General features: G+C 58.7%; 1 protein-coding gene across 2 annotated transcripts in view; it reads right to left on the reverse strand.

The window, feature by feature from the left end:
• TBC1D22A (TBC1 domain family member 22A) overlaps positions 1 to 15,200 on the reverse strand; it is a 308,080-nt gene that overhangs the window by 144,717 nt on the left and 148,163 nt on the right. For both annotated transcript variants that reach the window (XM_080811153.1, XM_080811152.1), the window contains one exon: positions 1,243 to 1,352. In XM_080811153.1, the coding sequence (XP_080667279.1) occupies positions 1,243 to 1,352 (110 nt within the window). The remainder of the gene's footprint in view (positions 1 to 1,242; positions 1,353 to 15,200) is intronic.

Here is a 15,200-nt window from a genome sequence, read left to right on the forward strand (position 1 = left end):
GAGGTGAGGCCGCCCCGTTCTCCCCTACACAGTCACTCGGGCTAATTTACGCAAATTAAACCTCAGGGCCCAAACTGGAGACTGTATCGTGTAAGCGTCTTCCACGGCCTCCACCCCTGGGCATCTCTGGAATGAACCCGGCCCATGAGGGCCCGCAGAAAACCTCCATCACCCAAACCCTGCTGCGGGCTCTACACCCCATCCCGCACCCCATCACCCCTCTGCCAAGTCTCACCGCATTCCCCAATCGGGTCCTCAGGAGCACGCGCCTTACGCCCCTTCAGGGTCTACCCTATACCCCACACGGAGCTCCTCAGAGGCCTCTGCCCGACACGCTCCGCCCTCCCCAGGAAGGCACACAGCCCCTAGCACAGAGTGTGCATGTAGAAAAGGCACGTTGGCACAGAGCGAGCGAGCCTCAGATGGTCCACACCCCACCGGGGGAGGGGCCCATCTACCCCGGCCATGGACTGCGACATCGAGAGGCTCCAGTCCTCCTTCCTGCTCTGGTGTAGGGTCCTTCCCCCAAACCACTTCCATAAAATCACCCCTGGCCCTGGGACACCTGCAGCCTTTCTGCGAAAATCTCCACCATCTGTCCCAAAGGACACCAAGGCCAGCAGAGCCCCGACCACGGGCAGCAGGGCTTCCGGCAGCTTGAGCTTCCCTCCGGGACTGGGCACAGCTGCTGCTCCCCACAAGCAGACCCCGGGGCTGGGGCCGGCACAGACTGCGGGTCCAGCTGCTCATGGGCCCCAGGTGACAGGTGAGGCACTGAGGCCCTAACTCGGACGCCCTGTAAGGGGCGAGCTGCCCTGAATGCAGCTCCCCTGCCATGGCCAATGATCACAGTGGCTCGTCAGCAACAACCCACATTGGTGCTGGTACCACCTGGCATCACCAGGAGCAGAGCTGAGGAGCTCGGAGTGTGTGGGGGTCAGACTCTGCGGTGGAGGGGAGAGCCCCATGCCCCGGAGCCCTCCACTCCTGGAACCCTCAGGACACCACAGCCGTCTGCAGGTGCAGGGGTGTGCGGGCACGCGCACACGCACACGCGGTATGTCTCAAGCACGCGCACATGCACACACGGTATGTCTCAGACCCTGCGGAGGAGGCGGAGTCCAGGCACAGAAAAGGAGGGGGCCGAGCGGGGCACAGAGGCAGGCGTACGTGTCAGGCCCGGGGTTCCCCGCCCCCATGACACTGGTTTCAGATACAGAGCGGTGTCCGCCCAGGGCTCACCTGAATACCGTCCAGCAGCTTGCTCATGCACCAGTACGTGTCGGCCTCAACGTTACGCAGCACGTCTGCGGGCACGCGGGAGACGTCGGCAGTGTCCACGTCCTCCTCCTCTGCGCGCCAGGGAGCATGCAAAAGACAGCAAGTGGTTAACCCATGGGACACACCACGGGGCGAGGGCGGGGCTGGGCTGGCAGAGACACGCACGCGGCGGGCAAGGTCACTCTGAGGACAAGGTCATGCCGCGGGCAAGGTCACGCTGCGGCCCATTTTTCTTGCTCGAACTAGATGGCTCCTAGGCTTCCACCTCAACACTTAATGGTTCTCCATTTTAATACCTAATTAGTTGCAGATAATTAATATTCCAAGTCCTCTCCAATTAATTAACATAATTAATATATTCTAATTATTGCATCTCAGGCATTTCATCTCCCAACAAGAGAACACCAAAAAACGTTACTTATTCCTAACAGAGACCTGAGAGGTTTTTTTCACAAGATTTTTAAAATTCTGCTTCTCATGTGGTCACATATTCATCAGACAGTAATTTCTCTCAAAACTGGTTCCCAAGGTGAGGGCGTCCAAAACCACACTGGGCAGAGACGCCGCGGCCACAGGTGGGCCCCCGCGGACGCAGGAGCCCGAAGAAAGGAAGAGGCCGCGGTGCTCTCAACAGTCCCTTCCTTCGAGTATAAAAAACCCAGGAGAGAACATAACTTAAACCTTTTAAAACACAAAACAGACACTTAATTGAAACAGCCTATCAGACATTTGAATGAACTAATTTTAGGTCCTTACAAAAGCCGCTATCATCCAGCACAACACTCATAAATGTTTTAAAACTTGTGTGTTCTATTTTTTCCTTTTATTTACCTATGTTTTATTTTGCAAACACGCAGGGCCTCTTTGCAAGGAAAACATTCCTGAGGAGAAGAAACACTTCTGCGAGAGCACATCTGGGAAGGTGTGAGTCGGACGACGGCGACTCCACGAACACTGACGGCTCACGCCTGCTGAGCAGCGAGGAACGAGGAGGGGCCTGGCTCGCCTCCCCACGGCTCGGATGTCCTCACTCATGGACCCCGTCTCACATCTGCTATTCCCACCACCACGCCCCTTGACACAGGTGCAGAGAAAACAGCAGGTGGCCCCCCGGGACAGCCCATGGTGGCGTGGCCAGGACGCGGGCCCTCCCGAGAGGCAGCTCGACACAGCCTCGCCTCACGTCACAGTCACGGTGAACCCCCTTCCACTCCACTCACTCCCTATTCACGACAGACACCATGACACTGACAACAGGCCAGGCGAGTCCCAACCCAAGCCTGGCCAGGCCCTATGTGTGGGCCACACGGGTCTACACAGGCAGGCCCAGCCCTGGACGCACAACCGGCCTAGCCACGAACAGCCACGAGGACCCATCCCAGCCAGCACTGCTCTCAGTCCCGTCACTGCACGTCCCTGGGGTACGCGGGAGCGCTCTATGGGAGCAGAGGCCGGGAAAGTCACTCCACTCCCACTCCCTCCTTCACTCCCCCACTCATTCGACAAGCACTTCTGTGTTCTGGTTTTGTTCCGGGGTGTATTTGATTGAGATGCAGGTCACATACCATAAAATTCACCTTTTTACAGCACGCAATTCAGTGGGCTTTAGTATAGTCGTGGAGTTGGATAACCATCACTGCCACATAATTCTAGAACATTCTCACCACCCCAAGCCAGCCCATCAGCAGGCACTCCCCATCCCCCCCGCCCCTGGCAGCCGCCCCTCTGTGCTCTGCCTCCGTGGAGCTGCCCGATCTGGACATTCCACGCGATGGGACTGTACGGGACGGAGCATTCCGTGTCTGGCTCCCCTCACTCAGCGCCGTGCTCCCAGGGTCATCCTGGCCCCAGCCTGGGCCGGCACCTCAGTCCTTTCCACAGAACATTCCGAGGTATGGATAGGCCACAGTGCCTATGACTTGTCCCTTGTGGGACACTGGGATGTCCCCTCACTGGGGCAACGCGACAACCGCAGCAGGTGCTCCCCACATGGTGGCTCCAGGGCCTTGGGCACAGAGACCAGTAAGAGGCAGGCCCTTCCAGAAGCTCAGAGCCCCTCCCCTCTGATGCAGGACTACGATGAAGAGTGTCCCCAGGCTGGCGTGCCTGGCTCTGAGCGTCCTCCTCTCAGTCTGAGCCCGCCGGGGTCCCATGCCGCATCCCAGCTGCTCTGTGGGCTGTGGGCTCTCCCTCCCACGGCCGGGCACAGCTCTGCCCCCCCGGCCACAGCCTGGCAAGGTGCCTGGCCTCAGAACTCGGCTGTCCCGGGAGGCCAACGTCTGGCCCACGCACAGCCTCCGACGAAGCCCCACTGTGGCCTGCAGGAATACCGGCTCTGAGGTCCTGGGGCAGCCGGGGCGGCAGGCCCCAACTCCGCCCATCCACAGAGGAGGAAACACGGCCTCCCCGGGCTCACTGCCGAGCACGCGAGGGCCACCCAGCGTGACGCCGTCGTGCTGCAAGGGCACGAGCATGAGCAGCCTCCTGCGGCTCCGGCGGACTCATTTCCACCCCCCACCCTAGAGCAGCTCTGACTTTACCCCCCGTCTCCGGGAGGGGACTCCGCGACAATCATCAGAGGGCTCCTCCTCAGAAGCCTGCCATCGACGAATTCTGTTTCCAGGGCCTTCAAAGCACCGAGAAGTTTCCTCAGCTGGTACAACAGAGCCTGCCCGGGCCTCCAGCTCCTCCTCGGCTCGCAGGGGCGGTGGGCTCCCCGGTGCTGGAGCGCAGGACGCAGGCCTCGGAGAGGTTTCTCGCTCTGTTGAGCTGGCTTACTGCCTTCTGCCAGGAAAGGTCAGCTGGGCAGCCTCTTTCCGGTGTCACCTCTCACAGCGGGCCATTTGTCACTCTTCAACGTAATGAAGTAACGGCATTTAACTCAGAGAACTCCTATGCCAATCTGTCTTCCAAAAGGCCAAGAGAATCGGGATGACCCTTATTGTCAGAACGAGATAAATATCCATCCTCCTGGAGAAAACATCTGCAGACACGGGAAAAGGTGCAGAGGGCAGCACAGAACACTCTGGAAGGCCTGCGTCATGGCCACAGGGTCAGAGCTGAAAAAAGAACACCCCAAGGTTGGCGCAGTTGCTACAGGGTCCTCCTGGGGGGTCCCCACAGGAAACGGGGCTCCAGTGGTTCCTGGGGACACAGCCCAGACCTAACCAACAGCACAATCAGCATGTTCAGCACGGGTCCCATCAATCAGACACTAACTTCCTGCACCATCTGCCACCAGACCCAGGAGACTCAACGCTGTGGGGTGGGAGGGGGTCCTCAGAGGCATACCCTGAAATGGCCAACAGTTGTGACGGGCTACAACTCAAGCCCCACCGACTCCAAAGGTAACATGCGCCTCCCACCAGGGCATGCTGCCTCCCCGTCCCTGAGGCGAAGAGGGGGATCAGGCAGGGTGGGAACCTGAGCGGGGAGCTACCAGGGAAGCCCCGGGCCTGAGGAGCCCTCTGGTCGGCAGCCGCAGGGCCAGGGCCGGGGCCAGAGCTGGGGCTCTCAGGGCCGAACCCTCCGGGCCACGGGGCTGTGCAGTAGCTCATTCTGGCCCACGCCAGCAGACGCTCCACAAGCTGCTCGAGGCCACCGGCTGGTAGAGGAGCAGGAGGCCGCACAGGGCACCCCTGCACCACAGTCCCCAACACGGTATCCACGGCCTTCTCCCAGCCAGGCAGGACTAACAGGCCCCGGAAGCCAGCACAGGGAAGCTACCGCGGGCCCCCAAAGGTGGCACTGGTACCAAACACACGGTCCCCAATGATGGAATTTAAGCCAACCTGTTGCTTCTGAAATTGGGGCTGGATTCCACGTCCCACTCCACCCTGTCAGCACAAACACCAGCACCGCGCACGCACCGCCATCGGAGAACGGCCCCAGCCTGCTCCCCACACGGCCCACAGCGCCACCCATCAGGGCCCAACCCTGCACCCTGGGGACACCAGGCTGAGAAAGCTGGGAGCCCTGGCCCCCAGACAGAGTGACCGGGAGACAAACACGTGCACAGGGGCGCAGAGAAGCACGGCCCGGCCCCAGACAGGTAACCCGCTGTCTCAAGGGGGTCACAAGCGCATATACCAGCACAGGACGTAGAAACAGCCGTTTAATTTATAAAATATCTCACTTGCCTTCTCAAACCATGAAACGGCTTCAGGGAGCGATTTAAATAAATTCTTTGAAAATGCTATGCTGCCATACTATTGTTGAAAAAGCAATCTGTAAAATAATCCCATCCTTATCAACGACACCGTTTATATCACAAACTCCAGCCCTCACCTGTCTGTACGCACGAGCACTGCTCAGAAAGATGCCAGCAACAGGACCGCGCTGCCCCCGGGAGAGAATGTCAGGGTGGCACTAAGTACAACTCTTCCCATTTTGTAGAAAGGCAAAGAGCAAAAAAAGAACACATATTTTCACCAGTAACAGTTATGACTTTTGCAACACGGAAAAACATACTGCTTACGCCGCTGAGATCATTTCACTGAGGTCCATCTTCCCACAGATGGCCCAAGAGAAAAAGTTCCCAAGGGCAGAGGGGCCCTTGGAAGTGCTCTGAGAAGCTCGTGGGGCACTGGTCAGGACAACTGGGGTCAGGGGCTGCCGGCATCCGGGGCCGGGTCAGCATGCCCACCCTACAGGTGTGAACAGCACCACACAAAGAGCACACCCAGAGAGTGTGACTAGGCCACCAGCCTGGTGGGTACGCGGTCGGCGGAAGGACAGGTAGACAAAAGGAACCAATAAAAGCACGGAGAACAGGGGCGCCTGGGTGGCTCAGTGGGTTGGGCCTCTGCCTTCGGCTCGGGTCATGATCCCCGGGGTCCTGGGATCGAGCCCCGCGTCGGGCTCTCTGCTCGGCGGGGAGCCTGCTTCCTCCTCTCTCTCTGCCTGCCTCCCTGCCTACTTGCGATCTGTCAAACAAATAAATGAAATCTTTAAAAAAAAAAAAAAAAAAAGGCATGGAAGACATTCAGCCACGTAAGGGAAAAACCACACGAGGATACAACCTCTACTCTGCAGTATCCAAAAAGCTATCTTAGACACACAAAGACCAGAAATTTCTTGTTCACGTTTCCACGTCCAGAAAACCGGCAGGGTCAGCGCTGGGTAGGGAAGAGGCAGGTTGACGGGCTCAAGGCCAAGTCCATTGTGTGACGAGGCTGCTCGCCAGACAGCACGTCCCCCGCCACCACGGGTGGATAGGGCGCATCCTCGGGCGCCGGGGCCCACCACACCCGAGACAGCTCGTGGAGGGAAGCAGCCCAGCTGACACTCAAGGGACCCTCAGGAGGGTCGTGGGCCAGGAAGCAGCTGCGCCTGGTGGTGAATGGAGTCCAGCTGGTAACGCTGGCCTCCCAGTCTCGTGCGGACGGGGCAGCATGAAGGCCTCTGACTCTGTAGGGAGAGGAGGCGAGAGCCGCCACAACCCCAGAAGAGCACGGCCTCGTGGGTGAAAACAGTTCCACAGTCATAAAACACGTGGTGGCCAAGAGAGCCCGTCAGCACCACAAGCTCCCTCAAGCTTTGGGTCTCCCCTCCAGGAACACCTGCCCGCTTCAGAGAGACCCTGGCATGGGCCCCAGGAACAACCACGGGATCCCATAAGGACCAGGATGTGCTGGAAAGTAAAGAGGCCTGGCACGCGGCCAGGCTCTACCTCACCGCAAACCAAATGGGGAGCCTTGGAAATCAGAAAGAGAGAAAAGCCTCAAATTTAAACAGAGCGTGTGACGCGGGATCAGTGCAGTAAGTGTAGATGGGGCCTCGCCAGGCTCGAGGCGCGGGGAGAGCTGGCACCTGTGGGTGAGCCACGCAGGTCAGGGAGGGGAGCCCACCATGGCTGTCACAACTGCGTTCATCACCCGCATCACACAAACCCTGCGATGAACCTCTTCACGTAATCAGGAGCTTAACTGGTAATCAAAAACATTCTCTCCTCCGTCAGCTAGCTGGAATCACGCCACGGTCTAATCTTCTGCATTGCCCAACTTGGGAGTTTTAAATTTGAAAGCCTGACACTTCGGTGACGGAGGTTTTAGCACTTAATTACACAGATTTGGGTTTCAAGGCAGAGGGAAAAGTCCTGCTTTGGTAAGAGAGGGGCCGCCACTAAGACCATCAATTCACAAAACTCCGCGGCTCAACAAGAACAAGTAAGGTCATCATCAAGTTGGCTTAGCGGGCGAATGTTTAATGTTAATATAAATAACGTCCAGCTCAAGGTTACAAACTAACCACCGTCAGAGATCCCAATTCTGGCACGTGGCTACGAACCTGCAGCCCACAGACACGGACAAACGGTCAGTGGATGACGGGACACCAGCACGTGATGGTCACAAGTCAAGGACAAACCAAGGACGATGCCTTTGCTATGGGCCAGGCAAGATGGCACGATGTGGCCACACCCAACTACCCATCTCCCAGCCCGCAGCGGGCCCCAAACGATGAGAACCCAGCAGCACCACTCTGCTTCTCGTCCACCTCCACCCCAAGCGCACCCCCAATCAGGGGTCCCCAGCCTCGTGCAAACCGCAAGCTGGGGACGGCACTGACGGGGCAGCTGTTCCTCTCTCTGGAGGAGCGCCCTGCGACCTGACTCCGGGCCAAGGAGAGCTCCCAACAGCTCCTGGGGAGCACCAACCGCGGACCCCATGTGGTACTGAGGGACGGGGGAAGGGAAAGTCTGTTTCTTTAATGATCCTCGTTTCTATAACGTCATTTTTGTAAGAGAAAGAAGTCTGAATTTCACAACACTCTCTTGGCTTGACTGGATCTCTGGTGTTCATTAATGCCAGGACTCGGAGTTTTTATTAACTGAGATGCTACTGGTTGAAATCCTGACTGACTCTACGAACGTGCATCGAGTACTTCCACGTGTCAGAAACTGGCCGGGGGACAGGTGGAGACGGAACAGCCACCACGAAGCCTAGAGGAAGGGCTGCACGCGCTCACTCGCCGACGCACTCCGATGTACTCACGCCCCGCTTACTGGCCTTGATCACAGTGTTTCTTGGCCAGACTGATTTACACAGCGATGTCAATAAAGAGCTGACCACGTGGCGAGTGAGCGGTGTAACAAGGGACGGGGGCAGCATGGCAGGTGCAGAAGAACAGAGTCCCCGTCCCTGGAGAGGCTGGCCTTGGGAGGCCTTGGGGCTGAGCCCTAGAAAAGTGGCAGCATCAAGCACGGGCATGAGGGGACATGGGGGCCGGCGGGGAGGCTGCAGAGTCCAGAGCCAGTAAGCCTGCAGGACGTCCCCATGACCCACGCAGGGGACAGCTCACGAGAATCATGACACCGCGGGCACCAGGCTCCTGAGCTGGGCTTCCTTCTGGAGGAAAGGGGGAGCCCCTGGAGACGTGTGCCCATCCGAGTAACTCCCCACACTGGTGTCTGCGAGCCGAGGTGCAGATGTCCCCATCTGGGGACAGCGCTGTGGAAACAAACGGAGGCAGGGTGGGGGGAGATGCTCCCAAGCACAGCCCACAGACCACATCGGCTACCGAGGCAGAAGGGAGAGTCCCCGCCCTGCCGCTGACGCCCCTCCAGTGAGGAAAGCCTGACAGAGGACACGTCAGCGCCACACCGTGAAATGGCAGTCACCGGACCACCCGTGGCCGAGGACAGCAGGCGGCACCCGGCATGCTCACCCTCGGCATTTCCTGCACCGGGGTCGCCGGACGCACCCCTCCCCACTCTGCATACGGCGTCCTCACGCCCGCCGGCCCCTGTAGGACACAGTGAGAACCGCAGCCGCCACCCTCGCCACGTCCCCGGCCACAGCAGGGCCTCGGTGACCGCGTGGCGAGCGAGGGCGTGAGCGGCCAGCCGAGAGCTCGTGGTCGGGGAAGGACGAGGAAATACAGGCACAGCTGCAACCCGAGCGCGGGGACGGGACGCCAAGATGCTCCCTAAAGAGTGGAAATTTCATCCCAATTTCTCCAGTTAAGACAAACACCCAAACTAGTGCTAAACGTTAAGACAACGCGTCAAGTCCACCGTGCGTCTACTGATGACAATGCCACCAACGCCCCGTCAGCAGGAGTCCGCCCAAACCGAAGGAGCCACCCCGCAAACAGCGTCCCACACAAGCAGCGGGCTGTGCCCGCCGCCCTGCCGCGCAAGCCCGGGGCTCTCTGAAAAGAAGGAAAAACTGCTAACAGGAGCCCCCTGGAAGGCTCTGATGGTCGCTGAGCTCGCTTCCCATTCCTCAGCAAAGCCCGATGCCCGCGCGCGCCCAGCGTCCCACCGCAGGGTCTCCACCCCGTGCCCCTCCCACGCCCCGCCAGCCTTCGCGGGACACGCATGTCCCTGGAGCCTGCAGCGGCCTCCGGAGACGCCGTGCAGCTGGGAACCTCACGGCAGGGCACGGGACGAAAGCCTCCCTTCATGAAGAGTCACCGCACGGACGGATTTAGGCCCTCGCTGTTTGTTCACGAGGACGGAGGAGACCCGCAGCTACAAGCTTCTCTCTGAAGGCAGGACGTTCTGCAGGGACGCCCTCCTCCAGCACGCAGGCGGCAGACCCGCAAACATGGTCCGCTTGCGTGAGTCACGGTCACGTGAACACACAAACTGATCATAAATCAACCCATTAAACTGATCTACTCCCTTTACCTAATTAAGTCAAAAATAATTCCTCGAAGGATGAATGGGTCTTTAAACCAATCAGCAAAATGCTCCCTCACTTAAACCATTAATAATGCAGCCAAATGGAAAGAAAGAGCAACAAGAGACAGCTCGTTCCCGAAAACCCAGGTGCACGACCTCGAGCAGGGGATCACGGGATGCATGCAGAGGGCTCCCCCGTGCCGAAATGTCACCCAGTTGTGTGAGCAGACATCCCACCTAAGGAGATGACGACAGCCAGGCCGCAGTACAACCCCAGGGACGCTGGACTCTGCTCGCATGCGCAGGTCAGCAAAACTCTCCCAGGGGAAAGCCCAGCACAAAAGGAAATGCTGGGCCACGTCGCCATACACAAATCTTAAATGGTTTAAAGGCAAAAAAATTAGAAAGTAAAACAGATTGAGGAAACATTTGCAACGTATTTCAGGCCAAGGATTAATACCAAAAATTCTGCAGAAAAATATCATGCAATAAGAAAAGTACGTAAGTGAGCCCACTGAAAATGAAGAAAATATCTGAAAAAAGTTATTTATAAAAGGAAGTCGGTTCCACAGAGAGAACGGTCAAGAACAGCATCAGTTACAAACACACACAAGCACATATGACGAGGTGCACCCCCACTCCTCAGTAACACCGGTCAGCTCAGGGCTTCAGACCCCCACCGTGAACCATCTGAACCACGAGGAGCCCCCGAACACAGGCGCTTTGCTAAGGAAAGGATGGATGGGCTTGAAAACCAGCCTGACGGGAGATGCCAGAGCCCGTCAGAAGCCACAGCGCTCCGCGGAGCCCGGACGGCAGGCCAGACATGTGACGGGGCCATGGGAGCCCAGAAGAGTGCGGCCCGGTCCTCCCACGGCTCAGTCGGGCGGGGAGCGGGCCCCGTGGGGTGAGTCCCATGCCAAACAAGAACCAGCAGGCCTCCCCAGCGCCCCACCGGCTGGACAGTGGAATGGGAGATCGTGTGCGTAAGATGCCGCACACGTTGCTAGTAATAACACAGTAAAAAGCCAAGAAATTCATTTACGGAAAGTCGTACCACAAGTACCTTTGTTGCTGAGATGATACAGGACCTTAAAGTACTGGTTATTGGGAGAGTTTGCTGCTCTAACTGATGGACAAGCCAGCTTTCCCTGACAGCTCCAACAAGGTAATTCCGGCGGGGCCATTTACAAAAGACTAAGTTGCTTTCGTTGTCTGTTCCTGGTCCTCGATAAATCACACAGACACGTCAACTCCCCAGTTCTGCTCATGCACTCCTGCTAACGCACATCCCAGCTGGGATTCCTCTGATCCCCCTTACAGCCAGCCTGGGCTGCAGCATGCCCTAGAGCCCGGCTTCTGGGTGTCACACACGAAGAGGAAAATGAGGTTTACGGTCACCGCCTCTGCACGTATTCTAACACATCCCTGTGAAAGGCCGTCTGTGGTCACTCCCCAGGCAGGGCCTTGCCAGGAGCCAGGCTGGCAAACCAACACCACAGCTAGATTTCCGCAGCCCTGGCCAAGCCCTGACAGCCCATCAATCAGGAATTAATACATTTCAGCACACTCTTCCCTCTCTGTTACAGCCAGCAAATGAACCATAAACAGGCAGTAAGAAACTGCTTACGCGGTAACTACCCCAACTGGGCGGAACATAATCCCAGGCAGGGCGCGCGGCAGCCACAGACAGAATCCGGTCGCGCGGTCTGCGAACTGCCCCACAAGGTCAGAGCAGAACGGGACCGCTTCCTCTCCATTCCTGAAACAGTCCTGCTCAAGATAACTGATCAACTGTGTGGCTCTTTGATTTGTTAATAAAAAGAGATCTGTTCCCCCAAAAGGAACGCACCGACCTCATTTAAAATACGGGGCTCTTCCCTTCCTACTGGTCAGGCATCCTGGCCCATGCCTGCCGCAAACACCACAGGTCACCCGCAGTCTGGAGAGCCAGCACGGCCACCGCATGCCAGAAGCTGCTCAAAAGGCATGACTGGGGCAAAGTCCAACTAATAAACCTCTTCCGAAACGACAGACAGCCGATTTACCAACAACCCTGCTGCTCCCCGTCCCACACTAAGAAGCCTGTGGATAAGGAATGCATGCCGCCGGCCGCCCAGCCTTCCTGCACGGGTGGCGCCGAACCAGGGCTCCAACACACGGCACAGCCAACGACTGGGCACCTGCCAGAAAATCGACAGCTGACAGCTAGGAGGGGGCGGGAGTCCCCCCACATAACAGCAAGCGTCGCCCACACTCCAGTCCCGAAGCTCTGGCATCCCCGTGGGCTCCTAACGGCCACTGCTGCTGGACCCGAGACCAGAGCGCCTCTCGGCCTGGGAGGCTTCCGTGACCCTGAGCGGGAAGTAGAAAGCGCACTGGGAACTGGGAAGGCAGAGGAGAGGACTCACGGGCCGTTGCATTCAGAGCCAACAGACTTAGCCAGGAGACCGCCAAGCCATGGGCACAGCACGTGCATCCAGGCCTCTGGAACCACGGGGCCCAGGGAGGGGCGCTGCAGGGGGCAATGTGTCCCTGGGAAAGGTCCCCAGGGCACGTCCAGATCCCACAGGGGTGTGATGATCAGCCTCTGGCTATTTGAATTCACAGTCACAGAAAATCTGAGGAACTCAGAGTTTCGAGTAAGGGGGGGAATCTGCCACGTCTACCACCTACCGCACAGGCAGGACACCCGAGTGTGACAGCACTCCAATTCTCCATGCACACTTCTGCTCAGCTCTTCGAGGACCACAGATGCATCATAAAGATAAATTTGTATCCTGCTGAAATCTGACATTTATAATGAGAATTTTCCATTTTATAGACACTACTGGAAGCCAGGCTGTAGAACGGTGCAGAACAGCTAGAGGGCTGGCGCGCCCCGGTTTGCCGGCCGCAGCCCTCCTCTGGGATGCTCACAGCACCTAAACACTTCCCATGACGAGGGGTGCTCCCCCGAGCATCGAGACCGCGTAGGGATTGGCCCACACTGAGAATCAGTTCCCCGAGATAAGCATCTTCAATGAAATCAGCAGGTAAAGGCTGAGGACATTTTAGGGCTCCTGACAAATACTGGGGAAAACCGCATGGGGGGTTTGCAATTCCCACGACAGCCGGCGTCTCCCAGGACCGCCGGCCCCACGATCTGCCCGCGGCAGCTCTTCTGCCTCGGCTTGCGGGGAAGGCACGCACGGCTCAGGAGAATGAGGCTGACTGTGCATCTCCGTATTTTCTGGTGTGACTTTCTTCCACAAGTGTCTTTGTAACTGTCCCTTGAAGCCAACTTCAACTCACTCAGCCCCTGGCGGGAGGCACACGGAGCGGGAGGGGTGGCACACAGGAGGCGGTCCTCACCTCAAGTGGGGGCCTCCCAGCCGGGGCTCCTGGCACCCGCGACTCCTGCTGGAAAGTCCACTCCTCATGGGCAGGGCGGTGTCACCAACCACGTCGCCCAGGCCTTCCGCGGGGCTCAGGCACGTGTGCCCCTGCAGCGCAGCCCCCAGGATGTGCGGGAGCCTCCAGCCACGGTGGAGAACGTGCCAGAGACGAAGCCGCCCGCAGGACAACAGCCCGGGCTAACCTCATGAGCACACACACACTCTCACCCCCTCTGACCCGCAGTCTCCGTGGAGCACGCTCTTGTCCCCTTGCCGTCCCTGAGGAACATCAGCTGTGTCCACGCCCCCCTCCCCGCGCTATCCCGCCCTTCCCTGAGCTGAGCACACCTGCCTGCTGCTGGCAGGGATCCTGGCCCCGACGGAGCCCCAGCCCCCAACCTCCTGCAGAGTAAAGCAGTCGCTGACTGAGGAGCTATGTGAAGCCTTCCGGTGTCAGCCGACTGAAGAAAAGGCTTTGGGGCTGCTTCTCTGTCACGTCTGTACCAGGACTACAAGCTGCACATGCTGGACGGCGAGCCACATGGCGTTCGTGGGCGTGAGCCCCATGCCGGGGCCTCACGGTGCCCAGCACCAGCTGGAACAGCTGATCGCGGGCCCAATGTCTGAGTGCACAGAAATGCACCAGGTCTGGTGGGTGCAGGGGCCGGGGCAGGGGTCTGCATCCCTCCAACGAGGCCTGACGTCCATTCGCCATGGTCCCCGAAGCCCTTAACCGGTTTGCCGTTGGCGAGACTGTTTTCACGCCCAGTGTCACAAAAACCCGTGCTCCCCCATGGCAGTTTGGAGATGAGGACCTGACGCTAGAGCCCCGTAGGGCAACAGAGGGCCCGATGCTAACTAGCGCTAGTTACCAGCCCATGAAGGGGTGAGCATCCCGAGCAAAGCCTCGAAGGCCGGGACCTGTGCTGAATCACTTTTTTGTCATTTCCCACTGACCGCCTGGGATTCGCCTCGTGCTGGGAGTCCCGGGCGTGGCTTTCTCGCTCTTCCGAGAAAACGTATTCTGTCAGGTGGAGAGGGCCCTCGTGCTGTTTTCAGGGGTGCGGGCCCGGGGTCCTCACCGCGGGTGTGCTGCACCTGCACGTTTCAGCTCAGCGGGAGGGCCCCGGAGTCGCATCATGAAGATGCCAAGAGAAAGCAGATCGCTACATCTGTCCTGACCCCGAACCTCGCTTTATCTCTGTCACGGCGACACACGCTGCCAGCAAGCAGGGAACAGACAAGCCCTGCTCTCCTGTCAGCCGTAAGTGACTCCCCTGCCCCAGGCACTGGAGAGAAGACCCACCTTAGCCTCTGACACCGCCTCCACGGCACGCGGACAGCAGCCGCTGCTGCTGCGAGTGAAGGTGAGCCTTTCCCTTCCAAGGCCCTGGGCCTGTGTGTGGCCACAGGGGGACAGCCTGGACCCCGGCAGACTCACACACTGGGGAGGGATGCCTGGGCCGGCCCACAGGCGACCTGCACGGGCCTGTATGCCCAGCAGGTGGCTGAGCCCAAGCAACCCCCTACTGTTTGTGCCCCTCCCCAACCGCATGCCAGCCCTGCCCACCTCCCCTCCTGCCTGTCCCCGCTGTCTCCTCCCGCTGGGCACGGTGATCACGGATGGAGGCGGTGACAAAACTGACACAGGGCAGTCCCAGCAAACGCCCCAGTCGTCACTCACGTAGCTTGAGGGTCACTTTGCTGTTGCTTCTCACCGTCTGAAGTGGCAAGTACAGGCCACAAGCCCAAGGCCCCGCAGCACAAGAAGCAACCCCATCCTGAGGGGCGGGGACGGACCGTCAGGCACACGTGATCGCCACAGAAGCTGCCTCGGGGAGCCACAGCCAGTAGTCACCCCATTTCACAAGAAAAGCTTCTTCTTTCTCTTCTCACAAGAAAAGCTTCCCGCATCA

Source organism: Martes martes (genome assembly GCF_963455335.1).
Source record: "Martes martes genome assembly, chromosome: 8".
Taxonomy (NCBI): domain Eukaryota; kingdom Metazoa; phylum Chordata; class Mammalia; order Carnivora; family Mustelidae; genus Martes; species Martes martes.